An 11,935-nucleotide genomic window follows, 5' to 3' on the forward strand; every position below is an offset into this window, starting at 1 on the left:
GTTGTAGCAGGCTTGTGATAGGGATATATAAATATTGTTGGGTGTGCGAATAAAGTCCCACATTGATAGCTGAAAAGATTGGGAGTCTACATATAAGGTGTAGGGATCTCTTAATGGTGTGAGGCCTTTTGGGGGAAACCGTGCGGGCTTGGCCCAAAGCGGACAATATCACGCCATGTTAAGAGGGTATTTGGGCCGGTTTAGCCCAACAACTGGTATCAGAGCCCAGGTTCAGCGGGACGAGTATGGAGATGGCGGAGTGATGGTACGGGGCGATGCGCACACAAGAAGAAGCTAGTTGCGGACTTCGATTGCCATAATACTCTAACAATGTGGGTGGCATACAGTGAATCTCAAAAATTAACCCGTGAATCGTGGTAGTGAGCCACATTGAACTTAGTTCGAGGGGGAGATTGTTGGGTGTGCGAACAAAGTGTGAGAACAAAGTCCCACATTGGTAGCTGAAAAGATTGGGAGTCTACATATAAGGTGTAGGGATCTCTTAATAGTGTGAGGCCTTTTGTGGAAAACCGTGCGGGCTTGGCCCAAAACGGACAATATCTCACCATGTTACAAGGGTATTTGAGCCGGTTTAGCCCAACAAATATGATCTCTCTAACTTTAGTCAAAGATTTCGGGTTCGAACTGTAATGAAGAATAATTATGACAAATAACACTCCCCCTCTAATGGATCTTAGTTTTTAATTACCTTGCTCCATACTTCTAACATTATTAGTTGAGCAGTTCGTTATTTTCAGTATTACTCATTTTTTTCTGGTTTAATTATCTGATATCCAAAACTTACTATATTTTTCTACCAATTTTTTTGTATTCGGTTTTCCATTTTTTTTATGTTCCTGCTCGTGTCCGGATAGAGAATGAGCACGACTCCACCTCTCCCCGTTCTACCGTCTAAGCAGGCCGGCCTTTCTAAGTTCTGGGGTTGGGTCGGATAGGCCCAGATCCAATCGGATCTGATCGTAGCTTCGAGTTCAAATTTTTCGTTCTCGGTTTCATCCGACGAACAACTTTAGATCTTTATTTTGTGTCCCATCCTTCTTTGCGGATTCCCGGTTTCTGAAGGAGTAGCGTTTTTTTTTTTTTTAGTATTTTTACCTGCAGCAGAAATTTTTTATTTATTTTTGGTCAAAGAGAAACTAGTTAATTGGAGTGCTCAAGGGTCATTACACTACGCAATGGCATAGTTGTGATGGGATGAATATAACTTTTTTCACAACTTAATCAGAGGTTTTGGGTTCGAAATCGGAATGAAAAATCATGATAGATAACACTCCTGTCTAATGGACCTTAGTATTTACCTTGCTCCATACTTCTAGCATTATTAGTTGAGCAGTCCGTTACTTTCAATATTACTCATTTTCTTCTGGTTTAAGCATCTGATATATTTGAAACTTTCTGCGTTTTCCTACTAAAAATTTATGTATTTTAAGGGGCTCGAACTTGAGACATTGGTTAAAAGATGAATGGATTATATCCATCCTCCTACATTCCATAATGGTAACAATTCATTGTGTATGTATAAATTATTAATTTAGATACAGTAACTTAAAATGATTAAAATTTTGAACCCGTAAACTTTAAATTCTGATTCGGTCTGAAATTTGATACAGTAACTAAAATCTCATATAGTAGAGTACTACATATATTAAACTCAATATGATCTTACTGGAATTGCAAACTGTCGTAGCATACATATCTCAAAGCCTCTAGTGCTCATTCTCACTAAAGAATATAAGGCAAAAACGACTAAAATAAATACTAGGAGTAATAAATGCAAAAATATTATATATAGCGAAAGTTTTACATACTATATATATACGTATATCAAACTAGGGCTAACCTCCCACCAGAATGGTGGCTTTTGATTATTTTTAAAAGGCTAAACACATACTTATATATATATATATATATATATATATATATATATATATATATATATATATATATCTTTGACTAAGCAGCCGGAGCGTAGTCATAATCAGCATCATCATCGTCATCATCTCCATCGTCCTCGGACCATGCAGCCGGAGCATAGACATAACCGGTGTCATCGCCGTCTTTCCTCATCGGAGGTTTACATAAATGCCCATTTCCATTATGGCCCTTTTTGTCCTGGTAATCCAAGAATACCAAACAAATTGAGCTCATCAATATAGTTGAATTTTGGGACATATTGTTCGATTTTTTTTTAAACCAAGATGGAAGGAAAAGAGATGATATATAGTTAAAGGAAATTGTAGCTGAGCTATAGGGCAGCGACTTTTTATGAGAAAAGATGAAGTTAGTTATAGAAGAGAAATGTAAAGCAAAAAGGAATATGCAAAGGTTTATTTTGTGGTATTGAATGCTTGAAGTAAGAATGGCTCGTGACATAATGTGCTCAAATGGCTCCATAATTGTGCAATTCGCATGTAAATCTGATAACCTTTTACAGTTCGACAAGGCCAGTGAAACTTGGGATATTCGAGTACAAATGGCGAAATTAAATTGGAGGTTTAATTATATGTTGTGCTGTTTTTACTGGACACAAAGTTTAATAAAGAAAGAAATTTTTTTACAACTGTGGCTAAACATGTCACGATATTTTTGTAACTATAAAAGCATGTCATTAAAAATAAAATAAAAAGTTTAAAGTTGAATTGTTTCCTATATAAATGGAAGAGAAAGTACTTTCTATTATCTCAGTAGTGTAATCTAAGGAGGGGTTAATTAACATAAAAATCCATCGAAAGAATAATTAGTCAAATGTCTAATCATTATCATCAAGGCTTACAGTTTAGTAATATTAGTGAGAGCGAGAGTTTACTTCAATAGTATAGTTCAATTCTCACTATCATTCTTTTCCCTTTGCCTTCTCCTTCTCTACTTCCCTATGTAACAGAAAATATGTATAAGTAAAATGCCGAACCATTATTTTGAATAGTTCAGATCAGGGATGCACCAATTGAGCAATTCGTTAGGACGTAACTACTGCCTTGTCTATAATAGTGTTAGAACTATAAAGACTTTTATATACTGACATTGCAGAGATACTTACTAGGGGTGTACATGGACCGGGTTGGTTTGGTTTTGATAAAAACAAAACCAAGCCGACTATATCGGTTTGGATTGGTTCGGTTTTATCGGGTTTTTTGGATTTTCGGGTCTTTTTATTACATGAATATTATTTTAATCTTACTTTTTTAAAATTATAGATAAAGCTTCGATAAGTGAATATATGTTTAGTAAATATGGAAAATATTGACAAACATATGATCTATTAAAATATTCTAATGGGAGAAATTTTTTTAGTAACACATGATAGTTATTTTCTTAGTCGTCTAACAATAATTTTTCGTTAATTTACGCTTTCAAGGATAATACATGAGAGGATCCCAAATATTTCTACATTTTCTAAAGAAAATTCACTATAAAGTCTTAAAAATATAAATAAAATTTATATATTTATATGCCGGTTTGGTTCAGGTTTTTTTACTCAATACCAAACCAAGTCAAACCAAACCTAGTCGGGTTTTTTAATCGGTTTGGTTTGATTTTTCGGTTTGGTGCGGTTTTCCGGTTCGGTTTGAACACCCCTAATACCTACAATATAAACGGAGGAGTAAATAGGAAATCCATTATTGACCATTTTTTATTCCAAAACTTTATTTGTTTGCAAAATCAAAGAATTTTTTTTAAAAAAATTCTTAGCTTTTAGAAACAAATCAAAATGTTTTCACAAACTCAAAGATAAGTTTTCGATAAACCTACTGGTCCAATGTTCTCAAAAAACATATTCGTAAGAATTAAACAGTTGCACAGTTATCCTTCAAAAATATTTTTTAAACTTTTTTTTTCTCAAAAAACGTTTTCTCCAAGATCAAAAGTGTTTTCAAAATCTATATATTATTAAAAGGAGAGGAAAAAGCCCTCTCCTTAAGCCAAGTGGCAGGTTAAAAAAATGCCACATGGCATAATTGGTTACTAATTAGTTATTTAGTTTATAATTAGTTATTGGTTACTTATTTTTGAATTTAAATACATATCAAAAAAGAAAATAATAAAATACAATAAAAAACTACCATATATATTAATTGGTTACTTTATTTAGATTAATAAATATAGATATCTTATAATTAAATATAATAAAAAAAACGAAAAATAAATATATAAAAAATAACTACCCATTCAAATTGGGTGGGAGTAGTTTCAAGTTTGAATTTTTAAATTATTTTAAAATAAAAAGCAAAAAAAAAATTTACCAATAAAAAAAAAAAGAAAAAAGAGAAGAAAAACTACCCATTCAAATTGGGAAGTAGTTTCAAGTTGGAGTTTTAAAATAATTTTATAATAAAAAACAAAATTAAATAAAATAATGAATTACTAATTCAAATTGGGGAGTGGTTTCAAATTGGAGTTTTAAAATAATTAAAATAAAAAAACGAAAAATCTATTTATATATATATATATATATATATAATATAATATAATATATGTATATTATATAATATATGAGAGTAATATATAATATATAATATATATAAGAGAGGCAAAGAAATGTTATAATGACAAGTGTCATAAGTTCTATTAACAATATAATTATACGAAATATTGGATAATTTAATAAATAAAAATACATAACGAAAAAATTATTTGATGACTATATAAGTCCCTTTAATTTAATGGAGATTTTATTTATTAAAATTTAGACAATATCTATTCTATTTATATAGAATAGGATAATCAAATAATTGTGATAATTCCAAATGTAACATGGAAAAATTAACAAAGTGACAAATATTTTTTTAATATTGACCGCGCATCGCGCGAGTACGACTACTAGTTTTTAGTACAAATTCCCTCCAAAAAACTCACTTTAAAAAGTTAATCCTAACACACTACCATTCACCAAATTTATTCTCTAAACATTTGTTAAAGCTAAACTAGTCTACTAGAAACTAAATTAAAAGTAAATCAAAAACACCATCTAAACATGTTTTTTCCCCAAATGGATGATATATACTCCCTCTGTTCCAGTTTATGTGAACCTATTTCCTATTTGGTCCGTTCCAAAAAGAATGACCCCTTTCTAAATTTAGTAACAACTTAGATTAAACTTACAATTCAACCATTAATGAGAAGTTTTTATAACCACACAAATACTCTGGGCCCCCTTTTGACTTGTTTAGAACCACACATTCCAAAAGTCTTCATTTTTTCTTAAACTCCGTGCTCAGTCAAATAGGTTAACATAAATTGGAACGAAGGGAGTATCTTAATTTGACAACAATAAAATTTTAAATTTTATCACACAAATATATGATACGTTTTAGATTACAAGTTTCAACATATTGTTCCATTAAAATTTATGTCCGATTAAGTACCGTCACGTATAATGGCACAGGAAAAAAAAATATTAATGAAGTTTAATTAATCAAAAGGGAGTTCATAATACAAAAACCAACCCAAACTCGATATTCAAAATTTTATTTATATTTAAATTAAAAGAATTTAAAAAGAAAAAACGAAATGAGGGACCTGCAATAAATCACAACCAATCCTTTCTATGGTCAATATTTATTACACGTAAGCCAAAGACATCCTTTTAAAACATGTAAACCAAAAACATCCGTACTGAAAACAAATGGCCACCTCACAACTTTCCGGTCACATTTTCCGGCCATCACTTCACCGGCGCACCATTTTCCGGCAATACCACCCAACTTCAGTCTTCCTCACTCCCCCAAAAAATATCAAAACAAAAACTCTTAAATATGACAGAAAAATCAAGTGGTTAATTAAGTTTAGTTTAGTAGATAAACAGAGCCCAACAAAAAAACCAACAGTTGATATGAACCAATTAGTGGAATTTTTATATGAGGATTTACCTCATCTTTTTGATGATCAAGGTATTGATCGTAAAGCATATGATGATTATGTGAAGTTTAGGGATCCAATTACAAAACATGATTCAATTGATGGCTATTTGTTTAATATTGCCATGTTGAAACAGTTGTTTAAGCCTGATTTTCAGCTGCATTGGGCTAAACAGGTTAGCATTTCTACAGTTTCTTGTGAATTGGTTGTGTGGCTACGAAGTTCACATGTAAAAATTCGAACTCGAGTATATCATGGCGGAATATTTTTCGGTTTTTGAATAGTGTTCTCGTGCAGATTTATCTTTACATTAAAAGTGGTTAAGTTTTGATACTTTTGAAACTGTGTCTATTTTTCAATTATCACATGTAAATCTGGCTATTTTTAAATTTCACCTGTGCCTAAAAGATGAGTAGGATTTAAGTTATATACCCCGTCATGTAAAGGTTTTTTTATACTCAGTGGATTTTAACTTGTAGGTTGATTACAATATTTAGCAGATTACTAGTTAATACTTATTAGAGATTAATATGTAATTACTAGTTAATAAGTGACCTCATAGTTTAAATATTTTTATACCATTAATGGATTGAATTTCAACTCTGAAGGATAACTACAAGTAATTGTCCATAGGTGACTATTAGGTGCCTAAGAAACCACCACACTAATTGTCCTTAGAAAGTTGTATTAGTGATCTAGATGACAAGGCAGATTACCTGTTACGACAAGTTAAAATATACCGATAGTGTGTATATAAGTATCAATTGGTATAAGTTAAATAAATTGGTTATTTTTACTCTCTCTTTTTTTATCGCTTTTCGTTCTTCACGGGTTCGAGCCGTGGAAACAGCCTCTTGCAGAAATGCAGGATAAGGCTGCATACAATAGACCTTTGTGGTCTGGCCCTTCCTCGGACCCCGCGCATAGCGGAAGCTTAGTGCACTCCGGGCTGCCCTTTTTTTTCGTTCTTCTTTTTATGTTTTCGGTTGGTTTAAGGTGTTGCACAACTATTCAAGAACATAGTATCACCCTTATACATAGTACATTTTCTGCTGTTTGAATATCAGAGACACAGATGAACTGCATCTGATTGTTTAAGTATGTCAATAACAATCAATCAACTATGCCTTAATCCTAAATTAGTTAACAGTCGGCCATATGAGAGCACTGTATCCATACCGCTCATTCAATATTATAAGATTCATCATAATTTCACCAATTTTTACGTGTTAATCTACCTAATCCTCTCCCTTTATCTGGTCTCTGGATCGACTATTTCTGTGAAGCTTACATAGGCTGAGTTAGGTTGTGAAAACGATCGCTAAAAGAGACTCATGAAGAAGCAATTCATTAAGTGAAGAATTTTACATGTTGAGTACTATGTAGTTTGGTATTGGGACAGAAGTTACATCTAATATGTTTGCTTTGTGCTACTAAACTTAATTGCGTATTAGTGTCTCATGGTTTTGCATATCTAGTTAAGGATACCGACACATGTTGTGTACTATGCAGGTTTCACTTTTTCAAAATTTAGTTTGTTATTGTAGCAGAAGGCTTAAACTTGTATTTCTAAGGAATGCGATACATAGATTATATATTGAATCTTTTGAGTGATTGAGTTTGTTGTAGACAGGGCCATATGAAATAACTACAAGATGGACTATGGTAATGAAGTTCATTCTTCTTCCATGGAAACCTGAATTAGTCTTCACCGGCACTTCTGTTATGGGCGTCAATCCTGAAACAAACAAATTTAACAGTCATGTGGTTTGATTCTTCACTCTTCCTCGACGCAAATTCAAATTTTGTTAGATTTCCTTGTGGATTAGTCACCGACTCTTTGTTGAAATCTATAGGACTACTGGGATTCAATTAAGAATAATGAATATTTTTCTCTAGAAGGTCTGCTGGAGGTCATAAAACAGGTGCGATCGCGAACTGTTTTAGTTTATGCTTTTAAGTTCTTGGACTGTTGGGCTAAACTAACCCAAAGATACTCTTAACATGGTGTGATATTGTCCACTTGGGGCCAAGCCCGCACGGTTTTCACTAAAAGGGCTCGCACCATTAAGAGACCCCTACACCTTATATATAAGCTCCCAATAGTTTTAGCTACCAATGTCGCCTTATTATAATTTGAGAATACAAATATTGGGCAGTTAAGGATTTACAAGACTCCGGACCTGGAAACGCCTAGTTATCAGATACTAAGAAGAACAACAACTTACGAGGTTTGTAGTATTTATGTTATAACATCATATTTTCAATCTAAGAACTTCTATATTAGGCATACATTTTTATTTGGTTTGCGCTACTTTTAGCTGATCTGATGCACTAGGACGTTTAGATTTATGATGTGGAATGGTCACAACTTTCATTGGTGCAATACAGGTCAGGAAATATGATACGTTCATAGTTGTAGAAACAGAAGGTGACAATCTCGCAGGAAATAGAGGTTTCAATGATGTTGCCGGGTGAGATAAACTGACTCTTTTTTAAAAACAAAAGAAAAATCTTCTGTGGTGTTTTTTGATTTAGATTAGCGGACCATTAACTCATCTTAATATAGGTATATATTTGGGAAAAATGCTGCAACAGAGAAGATACCGATGACTACTCCTGTCTTCACTCAGGCATTTGATGCTGAAAAATCTAAAGTGTCAATCCAGATAGTTCTTCCATCGGATAAATCTTTGAACAGGTATCACGTTGAATTAATTAATATACATGAAAACATCTCACAGCGAGCGATCATATTGTACTTATGACAATATGAGTTCAAATTTTTACATTTGTTGAAACTTAGTAATTCATGTATATAATTCATAAGCATCGTCCGCCTCTGTGTAAGAGTTGAATTTTAGTTCTTTTCTTTGATCAAATGAGAATTATGGAAATTAAAGCTTTATTCTTAACAGCTTACCAGCTCCCAATCAAGAAGGTATTAGCCTAAGGAAGACAGAAGGAGGAATCGCGGCTGCATTAAAATTTAGTGGAAAGCCAACAGATGATATTGTTCGCGAAAAGGAGAAACAACTTAGATCCAGTCTTATTAAGGACGGTCTCAAACCTCAATCAGGTTGTATGCTTGCTCGCTACAATGATCCTGGTCGCACGTGGAAGTTTATAATGGTATATTTCTATGTACTGCATTTCGTTCGTTTCATTGCATTCCTGTTTAAGTTCTTCTTTGGCTTTAGTTTGAAGTGTCTCTTTATCACTTTGTCATTTGGTGTCTAATCTATTTCTTTTTCTGTTTGGAATTTTGCAGAGGAATGAAGTTCTTATATGGCTTGAGGACTTCAAGCTGGATTAACTCCCATTCTCAAAATAGCTGAGAGTTTTTATGAGTGAAAAACAGAAGAAAATCACAAGCAAAGACAGTTTAGAAAAATGTTCTTATACTGAACATTCCAAAAGCAATGAAATTAGGTTTACTGTATTTTGCATCTGAAATTGTTTAGAGATTTTGACAAATATATGGCTTGTACATAGCACAGAATGCTTGTGCTGAACTCACTTTACTAAATTGATTTCTTGCACTGCACCAAATTATTGATCTAATAGCTGATTCACTGTAAAGTATTTATATAATCTTATAGTGTTTATTGGAATGTAAGTTGACATCATCAATCTCTCCATCATTCTGAATTACAGACCCAAGTTACTTGTAACTCTCTCTCTAGGAATGACTTGCGTATCAAGCCTCATATCTCCATCCGCTTCCTGGGTAACATCGATGAGCTTGCACTCCAAGTATTCTGTCTTGGTCCTGCTCAACTTGAAACCCTAGACTCAAGGGTATGTCTCCATACCTCCAGCCTCTCGTTAACATCACCTCGCGTCTCATCAATCATGACTATGTCATCTGAAAATAACATGCACCAAGGGACCTCCCCTTGAATCTGTCGTGTCAATACATCCATTGCCAAGGAAAACAAAAACGGGCTAAGTGTTGATTCCTGATGCAACCCCATCTCAACCGGGAAGTATTCAGAGTCTCCTCCTGCTGTCCTAACCTGTGTCTTAGCTCCATCATACATGTCCTGGATCACTCTAATATACGCTACAGGCACTCCTCTAGCCTCCAGACATCTTCATAGACACTCTCTTGAGACTTTGTCATAAGCTTTCTCTAAGTCAATGAACATCATATGCAAGTCCTTCTTCATCGCCCTATACTGCTCCACCAATCTCCTCACAAGGTGAATGGCACCGTCCCGGCATGAAACCAAACTGGTTCTCGAAAACTGACACACTCCTCCTCATCCTCCATTCTATCACCCTCTCCCAAACTTTCATTGTGTGGCTTAACAACTTATATCCCTATAATTGTTGTAATTTTAGATATCCCCTTTGTTCTTGTACAACGGAATCATCGTACTCTGCCTCCACTCTTCAGGCATCTTCTTTTACCTAAAAATGACGTTAAACAACCTTGAGAGCCATTCCAAGCCCGCCTTACCGATGCTCTTCCAGAAATCCACAGGGATCTCGTCTGGCTCGGTTGCTATACCCCTACTCATCCTGCGCATAGCCCCTTCAACCTCCCCTGCAGCAAAACTCTACCCTCCTCATCTTTTATGCACCTCACTTGGTCCATATCCCGGGCTTTCCTCTCTCACATCTTCGCCAGCCTGTACAACTTCTTGTCCCTACCTTTATCCGCAATTTTTTCATATAAATGACCAAACGCCGCGGTCTTAGCTGCAGTAGCCACTAACCTCGCATCCTTCCTGTCCTTCTTATACCCCTCCCTGTTTGACCTCTTCTCTCCCTCGTCTATGCTCTCTACTAGTTTCAAATACGCTGCTTTCTTGGCCTCCACTTTCCCTTGAACCTCTTCGTTCCACCACCAGTCTCTTTTGTGGCCACCGAAGAAACCCTTCGAGACCCCTAACACCTCTCTGTTGTTTCTCTAATACAATCCGGTGGCCTAGTCCACATACAACTCGCGTCCCTACTGCTCTTCCAGGCCCCCATAGCCAGCAACTTCTCCCCCAACTCCTGGGTTTTGTCCTTAGCCAGTGCACCCCACCTGACCCTAGGTAGACCAGACATAACCCTCCTCCTCCTCGTCCACCTGATCTCTAAGTCCATAACCAAAAGCATATGATGGGTCATAGATTCTGATGTTTTATATGTCAATACCACACAAGAGGGGGGGGGGGGGTGATTTGTGTGGTACCCAATTTTCGCTTAACTTGATAATAGAAAGACCTGGTTCTTCTATGTGTTCCAACTACTACTGTCGTGGAATAATAACTACAGAAAATAAAGAACACGGAGATTTTACGTGAAAAACACCTGGCTCAAAAGGTGAAAAACCCACGACCTACCTTCCAGTAGGATTTTCCCAAACTCTCCACTAAAGTCACTGAGCCAAAAACTGCATTTACAAAAACTCCACACAACCTCAACTGTTGCGACAACTTCAAGTTAACTCTAACTTGAAAACTCTAAGTACCTAATACAATTGCTTCTAAATAAGCTGAAAGGTACAATGTAAAATTACCTACTACAATTGAACTAGAATAAAAGATAGACACTTGGAACTGGCTCTTCTATCTGGTTCAAGTAGCTTCAGGATTGCATGCTTGAGTCACACATAAATTGCTTGCAAAATTGCCTTGCTATTTTGCTCTCAATTCACGTTTAACTTCTGCTTATGTGCATTACCTGTAAAAGAGAACAACACTAATATTTAAGGAGTTAGCAATTAGAGATTGACTAGGATACATACGCTACTCTTCCATGGTGGAAGAGTTCTAGTTGATCTCATACTCTAACTCTATCCTTTTCCTAAACCGTGTTCTCTTTGAGTAAGGAGTCTTTCTCCTTATCCAATATGCAACCTTTTCGATCATGATCAAGAGATAACACTTCTGATATGTTAGTTTTATCTCCTTCACGTGCATCTTACATGTTTGAGTTGATCATAACTGTGCTTCACAAGATGGACCTGGTCCATGTCTAAGTTCCTTTGTCGGTCTTCAAAACTTCACCTTTACTTGTTCCAACAAATTCCCCTTTTTGATGATGAAAAACTTTGTGCTTC

At 35.0% G+C, this 11,935-nt stretch overlaps 1 protein-coding gene across 2 annotated transcripts; it reads left to right on the forward strand.

Annotated features, from left to right (window-relative positions):
- Positions 1-5,615: 5,615 nt before the first annotated feature.
- Positions 5,616-9,443, forward strand: LOC109217134 (heme-binding-like protein At3g10130, chloroplastic). 2 transcript variants are annotated; one of them, XM_019381367.1, is made up of 8 exons: positions 5,616-6,052; positions 7,507-7,644; positions 7,734-7,802; positions 8,037-8,108; positions 8,269-8,351; positions 8,447-8,578; positions 8,796-9,009; positions 9,149-9,443. In XM_019381367.1, exons 1-8 carry the CDS (start codon positions 5,645-5,647, stop codon positions 9,191-9,193), a joined length of 1,161 nt encoding a protein of 386 aa, XP_019236912.1. In that variant the 5' UTR covers positions 5,616-5,644; the 3' UTR covers positions 9,194-9,443. The 2 variants fall into 2 exon arrangements, with proteins under 2 accessions (XP_019236912.1, XP_019236914.1); XM_019381369.1 differs by having other exon boundaries at positions 5,966-6,052; positions 7,511-7,644; positions 9,149-9,441.
- Positions 9,444-11,935: the final 2,492 nt, after the last annotated feature.

This window comes from Nicotiana attenuata, unplaced genomic scaffold, assembly GCF_001879085.1.
Source record: "Nicotiana attenuata strain UT unplaced genomic scaffold, NIATTr2, whole genome shotgun sequence".
Classification (NCBI taxonomy): domain Eukaryota; kingdom Viridiplantae; phylum Streptophyta; class Magnoliopsida; order Solanales; family Solanaceae; genus Nicotiana; species Nicotiana attenuata.

Excerpts from the sequence above, each read along its gene's own strand:
- LOC109217134 (XM_019381367.1), top strand. The coding sequence starts at position 5,645 with ATGGCCACCTCACAACTTTCCGGTCACATTTTCCGGCCATCACTTCAC. Across the intron at positions 7,803-8,036 it reads TGCTGGAGGTCATAAAACAG|TTAAGGATTTACAAGACTCC; the intron begins GTGCGATCGCGA and ends AATATTGGGCAG. Across the intron at positions 8,352-8,446 it reads GGTTTCAATGATGTTGCCGG|GTATATATTTGGGAAAAATG; the intron begins GTGAGATAAACT and ends ATCTTAATATAG.